The sequence below is a fragment of the Stegodyphus dumicola genome, chromosome 1, assembly GCF_044657685.1.
Source record: "Stegodyphus dumicola isolate Sdum_Otavi_A_Nest chromosome 1, ASM4465768v1".
Classification (NCBI taxonomy): Eukaryota; Metazoa; Arthropoda; class Arachnida; order Araneae; family Eresidae; genus Stegodyphus; species Stegodyphus dumicola.
Genome location: NC_140768.1, coordinates 221,805,569 through 221,821,141, shown reverse-complemented (window position 1 = coordinate 221,821,141; position 15,573 = coordinate 221,805,569). Strand labels below are relative to the sequence as shown.

The 15,573-nt window shown below is 36.4% G+C and overlaps 1 protein-coding gene across 3 annotated transcripts in view; it reads right to left on the bottom strand.

Moving 5' to 3' along the window:
- Positions 1-15,573, bottom strand: part of LOC118198301 (glucose dehydrogenase [FAD, quinone]-like) — a 62,848-nt gene that overhangs the window by 12,641 nt on the left and 34,634 nt on the right. For all 3 annotated transcript variants that reach the window (XM_085825962.1, XM_035369945.2, XM_085825981.1), the window contains 2 exons: positions 13,514-13,664; positions 3,120-3,268 (listed from right to left, as the gene is read on the bottom strand). In XM_085825962.1, coding sequence (XP_085682088.1) covers positions 3,120-3,268; positions 13,514-13,664 — 300 coding nt within the window. The remainder of the gene's footprint in view (positions 1-3,119; positions 3,269-13,513; positions 13,665-15,573) is intronic.

Below are 15,573 nucleotides of genomic sequence, written 5' to 3'. Positions count from 1 at the left end.
TTACTTACAGTTTGCCCCACGTTGAATGCACGTATGTCAACAGTTCAGAAATCCTTCCATTCAGTACACAAGCTCTTCTGACTTACTGAAGTAGCCACTAATGTATTGCGTCTTGTATCTCATTCTGTGTACAGAACTTATTATCAAGAAGCATCACCTAAAGAGTCTTGCTCATAAATAAGCGGATTTTATAGTCCTCTCGCCAACAATGAGGATTCGCTCAATTTTCCTTCCCCCTTCTCACCTACAGAGGAATGTCTTTTCCCCAGTTCCGATAGTTTTCGTATGCCCTACAATTAATTTAAACTCAAACTATTTCAAAGTTAGAAAGTCTAATTAAAAATATGATGCTTTAAATCAAACAGCGAATCAGATCTGCTTACGTCATCTGAATCATTAACATATTACTTCTTTATTCCTAATATAGTATAACTGACAGTTGACAGCAGAGGAGGGCAATGATACTTTACCGTGGGGTCGTAATCTTCGACTGCAATTTTCTGTAATTTAGGTGCTTTTCCAAGATTTAATACTTCTCCAGCATTAATGCTTGAACAGATTTGTGTGAAAAAAATATGTATGATTTGTCAGGCTTGTAGTATATGTGAGGCTGCTGTACTTATAATGGAATGCTTGCTTTTATAAACACTTACCTTGAATATAGCTTGTAAGATATCTTGTAAAATAAAGTGATCTTGTAAATGTCTTAATGGGCGCTTTATGAGTGCGAAACACTTCAAGAAAAAAAGAAAAAAAAATCTGTTGACAAAATGGGGATTTTTCTTCAGATGGAAAAATTCTTCATCAAGGTAACATAAATCTGTGCTTTATTTTCTACTATATTCATTATTTTGATGATGTTTCTTCTATTTTTTCATCTGATAAGGATGGCTATATATTTAGGAGTTATTTGTGGTAAATGACAAATGTGGAAATACTTTATTAATGAGCATTTGAATCGATAATGCCGATAGTCTCCTAATTCACCGCAGATGCAGTTTCTGTTGATGAAATGCTGCTGCTATAAAGGAAGCTAAGAAATGGACCATGGCCTGATAGAATCCAGTTTATTTGTACAGTAGCTATATTATAACTCACATCACATCCATCTTCCCAAACGCTAAGGTATTCCTCCAAGAACACCAACAAATGTCAAACTGCAACAACTAATTAATTGTAACATGTTATCTGCATATTGATTCCTGTATACCAATATATCTCTACCTCGATTATCTATAGCCCAGTTTATCTGTATAATTGTTCTTCCTATGTAAATAACTTGTTACTTTAATGTAATTTATTATGTCAACTGCGTAACGTAATGACCTAAAATGTAATCTTTTGTCTTAATAAATGCCAGAAAAGGTTAGTGCAGTGGGGCAATACCATTTTTGTCTATGACGATGTTGTGGTGCCTCTTGCACTTTTTCCTGTCCTATCCTGTAGAGTAGCTTAACTCAATAAGTATCACAATTTAAAAACATACTAGAGTAAAAATCTTAAACAGCTTTCTGATTTTGGCCGTAATTCCCAAAAAATGAACTGGGAGACATGAAATTCATACTACAAAGGCCCAATGTAGTATTCTGTCAAGAGGAAAAAAAACAAACCAAAGAGCCTTAGTAAAGGATGTGATCTTCCCTAACTGCAATGGTTTCTTTGCACCGTCTTTCGGTCCTCAACAGCAGATCATCTAACAGTTCTTGGAGTAGAAGTTCCCATTCTTCAAGGATCATTGTTTCAATTGCTGTTCAAGAAGCATCTATTTCAGTTAGTGCTCTTCGGAGAGTACGATCGTGCTGCCAGGCATCTTTCTAAAGTACCAGACGTATGTCCAACAGGGCATAAGTCAGGGAAACATGCTGGCCAATCCATACTGTGAATATCTTCTTTTTTCAGGAGCTCATCAACAGCACGAGTCTTGTGGGGCCATGTATTTTCATTCATAAAAATAAGGTTGGGACCAATGACATCCCGAGAAAGACGCACGTGGGGGAGAGCACGCCAGGACCACCCCAGCGTTCTGTTTCCCTGATGTTAGTGGGATGTATCAGTCACCAGTCACGATTGTTTTGTTAAGTTGACCACCACCAATCTATTTTACATCTGTACCTGTCATATGAAAGGATTTCCAAGCTCACGAAACAGCACTTTTATCAGTTCCAAAATCGTGGGCGACAGACGTCAAACAGGGCCCGTCTTCAAGCTTTACAATCATTTCACCACGTGTAAAGACCTGATGTTTTCTTGTAACCATACTACAGGTACAATCTCACATTTATTCGCAGAAGAATGTCTGAAAATCTGCCTTCTTTCTTCTTTTTAATGTACCTTGTACAGCCAGCGCTAAATCCTCACGTTTCGCTTGCTTTGGCGTATCAGTTGAGGTCATAGTGCTGATATTGGCATACTCTCTTTCTACTGAATTGGCATTTCATTGTACTGATCGCAAAAAGCCCTTTCCACAATTTCATAGTAGTATGCTAATAAGAATTCGGATATTTTAAACTTACAATAACCAAATTTTGGTATTATCATATATTAAAACCTGTCTTGATATGTACATGATGTTGTTATTAAATCGGATGCTTTGCAATAAAAGCAATTTAGGTACAATTTAGCACTCTTTATTTAATTTATAAGAATTCTTATATGTAATATTTCCTCTAATGAAACTTAAATTAAGGTGAGCATCTTGTAATCAGTGGTTTTAAAACCTAAGACGTTGAATACAGGTCTAATAAGATAACTCAATAGAAAAAACTCAATAGATTGCTTATTCTTAATAGAGTCTTACTGAAGCCCAGCTATCAAATATTTTCAATACTCTGTTTGAAAAATACAGTATGGTATGCGTAAAAAAATATAATAGAATGTATAATAGAAAAAAAGTCTTCTTCTGTAGTTAGAAAAATTTCAAGTTATAAGTAGCTACTTTTTCTTCTTTAAAAAAGTAATAAAAAAAGTTCTTAGACCATCTTCTTTCTTAGACTTTATCTGAATGCCGTTCCCACCTTTTAGGAATGCTTTAAAATATTGGTTTTAAACATTGTGAGAAATTCATTTATTCATTTATTTAAAAAGAATTTTTATATGTAATATAAAAAGGTACACATTACCTCTGGCCTTAACCCAATTCCAATAAATGATCCGAGGCTTGCCATTTCTATGAAGTACAGTTGATAGTTTGGAAAATCTACCTTAGGATTCGTTTTATTACTTTTCAAGAAGGCCGTAAATGATACGAACTGTAGAGATGCTAAAGGACCTAATAATGATAAAAATTGTTATTAATATTTATTCATGGCTATTTCAGTAAAGCAACAAAGCGTTTGTATAAACCAACTTTAAAAACAATAATTAAATTGTCATTCTATATTAACAGGTAATAAACTATATATATATATATATATATATATGTAAAATCAAAGATTTTAGAGATGAAATGATAAATGGTGTCTTCAGTCATCATTGCGTATCATATGCAAAACATCTGAATTGAGTGTAAAAGTAATACCCTTAAAATGTCAAAATAAATTTTAATTTATTACAAAATTATTATAAAATTTATTATAAAATAAATTTTAATTAATTTAAATTTTAATACATCTAAGTAATTATTACATCATACAAAACGATTTGGGTCTCTAGGTTATCAGGTTCAATGTTCCGTCTTACTTTCTTTGAGAACATGCACAGACCTGACTCGGAACAGGGAGCTTACTAAAGCTATGTTCAATAAATGTGGGAAGTAGACAAGATACACAGGAAGGGTATACGAAACCCTTTATTTTTCACTCTTTACAATAATATTCCGTACTTCGGAATACAGAGACCAACTACTTGTGGTCTGAACGTAAGAATATAAAAATATTTAACTAAACTCTAACTTAACTTTGGAATAATAAACAAGGACCTACGTGGAAGATTGGCCTTATATTAACAGGAAGCCGTATGTAGTACAGAGAACTGTTAACACTACAATACGTTTAAAATTAAACGTAGAGGATTAAACCTCTGGCCTGGAAGGCAACCAGCAACCGAGTAAAACTGCTAAGGTAAGCGGCCTGCTTCGACTAACTCCTTCCTCTCTCTCGGGGCCCACCAGCGGCCGAGCGGTAAAGACGCTGAACACTGGTAGTTCGGTCCGAGGTTCGAATCCCGCGAACGGGCTGGCTGCATGGGCGTTTTCGTGGTTTTCCCCATGTGTAACGTGTATACGAGCCAGTTTCCCTCAGAAAGTCCTCCACGAAAGGCATCCCTCCCCATAGGCAGATAGCCCTAGTGTGCTTTGCCATAATTAAATACGCCACACCACCTCTCTCTCGCTTGGCAAAAAGCCACAAGTTAAGTACTTGGCGTTCGCCAGACAAATTTGCATAAATAAGTTAAAGCTTTTAATTCTGGCCGGAAGTAGAAAATAAGAAGTGATAGTAAAGATTTAAAATAAAAATAAACGTTAGTAAAACTTAAGATCCTTACATACTTCCCGCCAGAGTTAATTAGTTTGAAACTGAGGTCTAAAACGACCTTGTTGAAAACTTTTAGCTCTAGAATCTAACGCGAGGCCAATGTTTTACAAACATTTCTCACTAAAAACTAGAAATTAAAAAAAAATTTGTTTTTACAATATCAGCTCCGTGGACAACCAATTTTTCATCTGTACTGCATCTAAACAGGAGCTTTTATTCAAATCTGGTTCCTTCCAGAGATCTGGAAGGAAAACTAGTTTAATGAAATGTTACACAATGAAATGGCAAGTAACATAAATATTTACATTTCTCTTAAAATTCTTATTTCATTCATGACTTTATTTTAATTATCTCTCCCCGTGCTCTCTGACATGTGTTGTAAAAGAACACCAAACACGAATGTGTTTATGTATACGTGTTCAACACTGCCTCCTACAATCAAAACACTAACGTGTTAAAATTCAACATAACAAGACCTCGTAACACACCCTATCTTCAACTCTAAACCCTGAGGTACTATTCTGAAAGTGGCTAACTCTGAAGTGTAGCGTCAGAGAGCCTAACTACATTCATTCAACCTTGAACACATATTCACCATAATTTGGTCTTTTTTCAGTCACACGAATAAGTTTTAAAATTTTTTGCATTACTTTCACTTTTACCATATCATAGTATTTCTTAACATTTAAAATAACAGTTCATATTGTATATAAGAACATATTAACATGCCGTTAATTTTACGCATTTTAAAACATACATTAGTAGTACATTGTTAACTTCTATTCTTTTCCAAGCAAGTGCCAATTCTTCTACGTTGAAATACTACATTTCAAAAAGTCTTTCAGACTAAAACTTCTTTCTTGCCAGAATGTTTTAAATAAAATTTATACAATAACTTTTACAATATTTAAGTATTTACACATTCCTATTATACATCAACTTTAGTTTTACGCGCGAGTAATTGAAAAACATAATACCAAAATCGGTAACAACTCATTTCTCGCCTTTTTGGCGATAAAGGTAGACCTCACATGAGGTGAAACTTCTTGAAATCTGCCACTTGCAGTAAGAATGAAAGATTAACCTAAGTTTGCAAAGTAACATAAAATTTTACTTATCTTTGTGATATTCGAACATTCTTTTCTGAGCCCAGTCCTGGAAGGTAGCGCAGATTCTAGTTTGATTTATCCTCCTTCTTGTGCGGGCTCGCCCTTCAGTACCTTCCTCTAGAAGCTTTCTTTTCCCTCCAGTTCGGTCACCCTTGAATACCTTCTTTTTCGCCTCTGCCTGTGGTCTTGGCCGTTTGATGGCAGCTGGACTTGGTGGAACCGGGACACTTCTTTCGCGTTCCTGCTTGGACCTCGTTGCTGACCGTTCAAATTTTCCTTGTACCTTTTCCTCCGCCGCTGGTGGCCCTTCCGCAGTTCGGCGACATTTGCTGCGGAGAGTCCTGTAGGATGGGTAGATCTTCCGTTTGGGAGCCGGGTTATAGTTGCCGTTATTTCTCATGGCTTTCTTTGCATTCGTCGTACTTCTCCCTTCTTTATTCTGGGGGTGTTCGTGAGCTCTCTTTTTTGGACGGTGGAACGGCTTCTTTTTCTTGTTACCTTCAATTTTCCAGCGGGGAAACTTTCTTTTCAATTGCTCCTGCCTCCTAATGGCTTGCCCTTGTACTTGTCGTTGTTCCACCTCTGGAGCTTGTGCCTGCCGTGCTTGCCGTGCCGGATCCTGCAAAAGATCTTTGAAAATTTGCATTTTATTATGATCATAGTAGGGTTATATTTGATCAATGTTTGCGGAGCATGTTTCACCATTCCTGGCTTTTAACACCACTACAGCGTGAGTTATTTTTTCTATGACATATGGTCCTTCAAATCGTGGAAAAAATTTGGCGGTTTTATCTTCTGGTGCTGAAGAAAGTGAATGCTTAATTTTTAATACTTCATCTTCTTCTTTATAAGTTACTCCCCGTCGTTTCAAATCGTAATAAAGTTTCTGTTTTCCCTGTGCTAATTCAGTGTTCTTTTTTGCTTATTTAATTAATTTTTCTATATCACCCATTTTAAATTCTGGGGCTCTTTAATGAACATAAAATAATTTATCTAACGGCGTTATAATCTTTCTGCCTAAAAATAACTCAGCAGGAGTTTTGCCCGTTGTATCATGTTTTGCGGTCCTAAGGGCGAAAGCTAATTAATTGACATAGTTATCCCAGCTTTTATGAAAATTTTTAACATAACTACGGATAATTTTCACTATATTTCTATTGACCCGTTCCGCTATATTTGATTGCGGCCGATAAGGGACCATTTTTAAATGACGTATGCCCAGTTTTTGGCACATGTCTTCAAATACATTACTTACAAATTGAGGACCATTATCCGATATAACTTTTAGGGGCGCCCCGTATTTTAAAATATATTTATTTAAAATATAATCAGTAACTAATTTCTCGGAGGCTCGTTTTAAGGGAACAATTTCGGTCCACTTACTAAAATGATCAACCATAACAAGGAGATAGCGACTTTTATTTAACTGACTTTTTAGGAAAGGGCCCAATAAATCGATGCCAATTATTTCATTTGGAAATTCGGATTTAATACTATTTAGAAACCCGGCCGGGCGGAAATTAATATAATTAACTGCTTGACATGTTGGGCAGGACTGGACATACGCCCTTGTTAACTTTTGCAGTTCAGGAAAATAGACTGCCTCGCGTACGCGTTGTATAGTTTTTAGAATACCAGCATGAGAAGCTAAAGGGCTGTCATGGAGCTCCTGCAGGATATTTAATCTAAAACTAGCTGGGATAACAGGTCGAAACTCGTTGTTGGAATTCGTAGTTTTTGTATAAAATAATAGACCATCTATTAGTTCGTATGGGCCGCCCTATTTCTTATCGCCACAATATCTTGGTGGCTAAAATTTTCAGGATCCTTTAAATACTCATAAATGCTTCCAAACTCAGGATCCTTACCCAGTTCGGTTATTACAGTTTCTCGGGAAATTATTGTACATGCTGTGAGCATTGCCACCTTTACAGTATTACCTTCTTCATCTATTTTAATTCTGGATAGGGCATCTGCTACGATATTTTCCTTTCCGGGGGTATGCTTCATTACCAGATTATATTCTTGTAGCTTGAGTGCCCATCTTATTAACCTTGGGGATAAGTTTTCCCCTGAGTACAATCTAGTTACCGCCGCATGATCAGAATACACTGTTATTGGCGCCTTTCGAAAATAGACTCGGAACTTTTGCACTGCTAACAGAACTGCAAGTGCCTCTCTCTCGGTCGCGGAAAAGTTTCTTTGTGTTTGATTTAAAGTTCGGCTAAAAAATGCCACGGGCTGCTGATTTTGCGAAAGTACTGCTCCTACCGCATAACCCGAAGCATCCGCTGAAATTTCTAAATTCTCATCCTTTTCAGGAAATTTCAACACAGGGGCTTGCGTTAATGCTTGTTTTAATTTTTCGAAAGCACTATTGGCTTCGGCCGTCCACGAGAATCTTGCATTTTTTCTTTTTAATTTTAACAATGGCTCCGCAATAGCTGCAAAATCTTTTATAAAGGACCTATAATATGAACAAAGTCCTAGAAAAGAAGAGAGCTTCTTTGCCGTGTTTGGAGTCGGATACTTTTGTACAGCGATTATTTTTGATTCGTCTGTCTCGATTCCTTTTTGAGATATTTTGTAACCTAAATATTTTAATTCAGGGGCTGCAAATTTGCACTTTTCGACATTAACTTTTAGACCGGCCTCATTTAATAAAGAAAACACCTGTCTTAAATCCTGTACATGTTGGTCGAGATTATCACTAGTAATAATGATATCGTCTAAATAGATAAATGTGGACTTTCCAAGAACAGGCCTTAACACAATGTCCATACATCGCTGAAATATTCCCGGTGCCCCTGAAAGGCCAAACGGCATACGCAGGAATGCATAAGTGCCAGACTTGGTTATAAAAGCAGTCTTAGGTACGTCCTCAGGCCTAACCCCTATTTGAAAATAACCAGTCGTTAAAGTCGTCATATATTTGGTCGACGTTATGTTCCTTAGAATTTCTTCAATAATAGATAACGGATTACCGGATATTTAGATATGGAGTTTAATTTACGGTAGTCAATCGTGAATCGCCACCTTTTTGGATGTGTCAATGGATAGTCATTATTTTTCTTACATAAAACCACCGGGCTAGCATAACTACTTGAGATGGGCGTTATGATCTTTTTACGTAGCATATCGCTGATGTGCCATTCTATAATTTTTTCCTTACTCTTATCATACCGGTATGCTTTGTGGCGAACTGGCATTGAATCTCCGGTGTCAATACTATGGTTAGTAACTTGAGTAAATCCTGGAATATCACTAAATAACGACGCAAATTCACTTACCACTTGTCGGATTCTTCGTTGCTCTTCATTAGGCAGGTGGTCAAGGTTTAACATCGGCGGTTCAGCCTTTTCTTCTCGAACTGGTTTCATCGTCAGCTTAAGGGACGCTTCATTAAAATCCAGCGTTGCTTGTGCCTCTGAAAGAAAATCTATTCCTAAGATAATATGTGCTTGCAGATTATTTACTATGAAAAACATAACCTTTACTTGTTTGTCCTTGATACGGACGTATAGCGGTAATTTACCTATGCACTTACATCTTTCTCCTTGCGCAGCTAACACTGTCCTATTATCCGAATTATATATGCGATATTTACGAAAATACTTCCTAAAAAAATCTTCTGCCACACAGGCACACTGCGCGCCTGTATCCAGGAGTGCGGTGGCTTTGATATTATTCACCAACACTTCAATCTTCGGAAGAATCAAATTTTTCGCCATTACTGTATTTAACTTGAAGGAAGAGGGGTTTTCTTGGCCTTCGGATTTCCGCACCCTCCCGTCAGCAGAAATCCGTTTTAGTTTAAATTATTTTTCATTTCCATGCTTTCCTTCTTTTTCCACTGGCCTTGAGACTTTTTCCTGGATTGCTATTGAACTGTCGACGTTCGCCGGCTGTTTTTGAATGCTCGGGTTTCCTTGCCCACTGATTCGCTTTGCTTCCGTAGCCGTGTGCTTGACTTTGCTGTGGTCTTGGCGCACCAAATTGGTTTCGTTGTTGATATTGGCGTCTTCTTTCAATGTCCGCCGTTCTTCTACTTTCAAACTGGATTGCTAGCTCAAATAACTTTTCCAGTGTAGTCGGATTCCTTAATTCAATAAAGTCTTGCACTTGGGGAAGTAACCTCGGCAAAATCACTTGAATTATCTCAGGATCCGGACGGTTTCCATACAAGAGTTTGAAGACGTGAATTTTTCTTAAAATAAAGCTTGAGAGATTTTCGATTCTTTGCTGATATATGCTGAAAAGTTCCGTTTCTAATTTCGCACGATCCCTTACGACAGGGAAGGCTTTTACTAGGGCAGTCTTGAAATTTTCGTAAGTATAGGTGGGACTTCCTGCGTGACCCAAGAGACTTCTGCCTATACATTTGAACCAGTTAAGCGCTTGGGCCCTCAAAGCGCTGGTAGCCTAGGTAACTTTTTGAAACTCGTGCACGGGGTAGAGCATGAAGTGGTCATCCAATTTTTCCAAAAAACTGGTTACCGGTGAGTTTCCATTAAAATGTTGTTTCTGGTTTCCTCGAAGCGCGCATGGTCTGGACGATGTAACCAAATCCTTCCAGGGCGGCAGCTGGCATTTCTGGATTCTGAGCCGCTTCTGCAGGCAGCACGGGTTCTTCTTGAAACTCGGCCATGGTTATTATTCTTCGTTGGGCGCCACTATCAGGTTCAATGTTCCGTCTTACTTTCTTTGGGAACATGCACAGACCTGACTCGGAACAGGGAGCTTACTAAAGCTATGTTCTTTAAATGTGGGAAGTAGACAAGATACACAGGAAGGGTATACGAAACCCTTTATTTTTCACTCTTTACAATAATTTCCGTACTTCGGAATACAGAGACCAACTACTTGTGGTCTGAACGTAAGAATATAAAAATATTTAACTAAACTCTAACTTAACTTTGGAATAATAAACAAGGGCGTACGTGGAAGATTGGCCTTATATTAACAGGAAGCCGTATGTAGTACAGAGAACTGTTAACACTACAATACGTTTAAAATTATCAAGAGGATTAAACCTCTGGCCTGGAAGGCAACCAGCAACCGAGTAAAACTGCTAAGGTAAGCGGCCTGCTTCGACTAACTCCTTCCTCTCTCTCGCTTGGCAAAAAGCCACAACTTAAGTACTTGGCGTTCGCCAGACAAATTTGCATAAATAAGTTAAAGCTTTTAATTCTGGCCGGAAGTAGAAAATAAGAAGTGATAGTAAAGATTTAAAATAAAAATAAACGTTAGTAAAACTTAAGATCCTTACAAGGTGTTGAATGTCATTTTCTATCAGCCTGAATTTTAATCTAAAAAATATTTTATGAGGGTGCAGAAAGTGGTTTATCCTTTTAAATTTTGCTCTCACAATGTTGGAGAGCGATTTTTGTGAATTCTCCTTTTGTAATATTTCGTTGTTAAGCCAGCATAGGAATCTGGAATTGCTCAGTTGCATCTAAAATATGATTCTGTACCACCATACATATCATTTTGCATGTAGACTCTCATCATAATAAATATACGAGAGTGCAAAACTTAAGCCGTTTTTTTTTTCTCTCCACAATAACTTCCTTAGAAATCATTTGAGACACATTAAAATCAGAATAAAGATATATTTTGCGTTTAAATGATGAATAAAAGAAAATTAGCACGAAAATGAATAGTGTATACAAACATATAACATTCAGTAAAGAATCAAGCAGGAAACGAGCTGTTTAAATGGAGTTGGCATAAGTTCAAACAGTTATGTACCCAAGAGGAGGAACAACAAGCAGATGTCCCTTAGTAAAATTTCGACCTCCCTTAAGTGCAACGTTTGTGTGGCACTTACGTTCACACTCAACACCAGAATGATCGAACAGTTCTTGTGATAAATCTACCCATTTCTCGACAGCCATCTGTTTCAGTTTTCCGGTGTTCGCCGATAAATGTGTCGTACGAAAAGACGTTTTTCCAAAAAATCCTAAACATGTTCTGTTTAACCCTGAGATGTTCTAATTTTTTAGTATCTCCTCCACAACACAAGTCTGATGCGTTTTTTGTGTTTTTTCCCCTTCAATGTTTTGTTAATACATAAAATTGAAGCCTGTACCAACATAAGTTTGAAAACGAAGCAAGTGCTAGAGGATCACTTCTTGACAATAACTATCCTAATTAATGGTATGCCCATCGGAAGTGTACAGGTGTTCAACATAATGGCCTCCCAAACGAGAATGTCAGGATCATGCTAATGGTCTGTTACTCTGATGTTAGAGGAATGAAGAAGTGTCCCGTCGCAGAATCATTCAGGTTAATGAAATGACTCTCATCTATAAAGAAGAAATTACCCTCATTGATGATGTTCTAGTTTTTGTAATGTTCATATCGCTTAAAAGATACTGCCTGCAGGCGGCCGTCAGTAGAGTGCCATGCTCAGGACAACAGGCATGTAACCCACTTTTACGAAGCTGAAATGCTCTGCATTAAATATTTTTGTAAATTGTACTATGGAATGTACAACACATGATTTCATTAGCTAGTAGATGTAATTGTTAAAGTAATTATGTCTTACGGATTTCTGAAATATACTGAAAATATATGTACAAACGTTCAATATATTTGTTAGTTTCAGCGTGTCGCACCATGTACTTCTAGGGTTTTCTTTGTCTGATATAAGTAGCACAAATATTTTCAACTTGCTAGTTATTATTCCTACACCCGTAACATACGTATCATGTTGTAAATGCATCTTTATTTGGTTTATGTATGTCGAATATTCTACATTTTGCAGCGCTTTTCATGTGAATTTCATTTATAATGTTATTTTCGATAATTATCGATGATGTTATTTTTTATACCAATACCCGGTTATATAAAATAGGCGACCTGAGATATTACTTACATGAGTGCGCCCAAACACCGGATATAGATCTCTCAGAAACCTCAAAGAATAATCTTCAGACTTGGAGAACTCGATTAACAGAAAAAGGGTCTAAAGGAAGCTCTCAAGTTAATTACATATAATAACACTAATGTTGATAATATTTAGGCCTTTTGCTCATCATATTGTTCCTAACTCAGAAACGTCTATTGCGAAGTATATTACTCAATCTCGCATAATGTTTAATCTGTAAGCTTATGATATACTGTTCACTTGAAGCAGTACAGGATTCCAATGTTTTTCCTCTCTTCAAGACTCTTGTATGCTCATATAATGTCCTACCGGGTCTTGTACCGGGTCTACGGGCGGTGGTACACAGATAGTAGTTTTTCCCTCTCCCAGAGGACACGCAGTAGCAGCTTAAGCATAATAACAGGCTTCCTGTCATCATGAGGGTGTAGAACAGAGAGAGTATCCAGGTACAACAAGACTTTACATACAAAACTCATTTATTTTCCCGTATGTTTTTTCAGACAGTTCCTACATTTGACAGATATTAGTGTTCTATCGGAGTAATTCTGAAATTCCATTTAATTATCGAGGTCGGAAGTCCTTTCAAAAGTGAAAAATAAAATGTGCTTTTAAAATAGATGTTTCTTACAATAAAATAAAATATATAGTTTTTATAAAGTATTTCTTAACTTAAAGATCTAGCAACAAATCTTATAGGAAATATCTTATGAATTTCTCTCAGAGTGAATCAGATTTACCAGAAAATGTTTGCTGATTAATCGGTTCATGCTGAAATATTTTCAGCAGAAAAGAATTATTCTTCAATTAGCATACACCTCTTACATTATAAGATAAAATATGAAGTCCATGTATATGGACTAAATGAAATTATAACTTTCAAGAATTTCTAGGTATTTGTCAAGGAAGAGTAAAAGCATTAATAAAATTATTAAAATTATGCCATGAATAATTTATTAAGACAATACTTTTACGAAAATGAATTTTTCTTTAAATTGAAAAATCTCTTTAAATGAGCTCAATAATGAGCAAAAGTTCATTACCTGTTCTGTTTTGGATATATTCTTCAATGCTTGCAGGATTAAAAACCTTGAATCGACTTTCGGGAATGGACGGACTTAGGCGAAAGTTTACATCAACTCCAATTTGATCATGTAAGTTCTTACCAACTGGTAGATCAGCAACAATGGGGATCTAAACAAGAGACATAGTAATAGTAGGTTCATCTAATTTTGAAGTTCATTAATATTTTTCAATCATCTTTTTGACAAGTGTCTACGGTTTCACATACTTACATAAAAATCGCGCGGCATATTAAATTCGATATGGAAAATAACAGCTAAACAGCTGACATAAAAATCATAAAATTCAATTTGAGAGCAACATCACAATATATTTAAAAGAGCATATCTTTAGAATTTCCGATGCACAGTCTGTGCTAGAGAAAAAATGTTTTTTTTTTTTTTTTTTTTTTTTTTTTTTTTTTTTTTTTTTTTGTTTTGTTTTGTTTTTTTCGTACAGTGTTGCCCTTGTTGGAACCGTTGAGTTATTTAATCAAAAATTCTTTAATGTCTGATAAAAGATGAAGTAGATAATAAAACCAATTCCAAATTCCAAACTAGGGCTTCCAGATGCCCATATTCGGTGGAGGATTAAGTTATTCAAAATTCGATGGCTCTAGGTACCGTTGTTTTATCCCAATGCGAGAAATATACATACATTTATGCAGATTCTTCATTATTTAATTTCTTTAAATATAACACAGGGCGATAATATTTGGAGGCAGCAATTTGAAAAGGGAAACAGACATTTAAAGTTTTCGACGCAAAATGACAAAACGAAGTTAATAGCCCTTCTGCGCTAACTCCCTTTGGGCTAAAAAAATTAATGTTGTAGTAATATTTTTAAATATTTGTATTTATTTGTTTTTAATTTTGGTCCTGATGTCTTTCTTGTTTCGTTGTTGTTGTTGCACAGCAATCCCTCAATTCACGAGCTTAATCTTGAAACTAGTTCAGCATTCAAAGGTTTCGTAAACAGAAACAGTTTTTCAAAGAATTAATGCAAAATAATGCGTTCCCGTATTCAAAATAATTGCACAGAAAAGATCAGTTCTTATTAAGGGTGTCCCAAAATTAACGCAAGATTTGAATTAAATAAAAAACGTAGTTTTTTCCTTTAAATTGTTATTTTTTATTGAATTATAAAGTACATAGGATAGGGTTATGTATGGAATAATCCATCGGGCAAATGGCCTCCATGCCTTTGCTGGCACATATGTACTCTCTTGTAGAAATTTTCTATGACCATTTTGAATAAATGTGGCTGAATTGCGTTGATGCAGCGTTGAATTTCCTCCTTGAATGCGCGTATGCTTCTGGGCTTGTTGGCGTAGACTTTTGATTTCGAATAACCTCATAAAAAGAAATCCAGTGCTCTTAAAGCACACGATCTAGGGGGGGCCAATTCTCATCACCGGAACGACAGAGTACATGCCCAGGAAATGTCTCATGCAGTAATTGAATTGTTTCAGGGCCTGTATGGCATATGGCACACACCGTCTCGTAGAGACCACATGTTGTCCACATCAATATCATCCAATTCATGCAAAAAAGAACTGTGTTATCATGATATCGAACACCAGTAGCATTTCCTATTTGACCACCTTCATTTTCGAAAATTTATGGTCCAATGATGCCTCCAGCCCAAATTCCGGACCAACCAGCGACACGTTGAGGCTGCATTTGTTTCTCGACAATTCACATGTGGATTCTCTGAACCTCAAATGCGGCAATTCTGATGATTAACAAAGCTATCAAGGTAAAAATGTGATTCATCGCTGAAAATGATTTTGTTCGAAAAATAGGCATCCACTTGTTGATGTTCGATAATCCACTCAACGAACTCTCTTCGCTGTTCATGGTCATAGACTTCAGTTATTATGTCAGTTTAACTTTGTAAACATGGAGACGCAGATCTACAGTGAGTATACGCTGTAGAGAGCTCCTTTAAATTTGCAATTCTCGTCCTAATTGATGTTCCTGGACTTTCACCAACACTCTCACGCACTGCTTCAATATTGACATTTGAATGGCTTGATTTT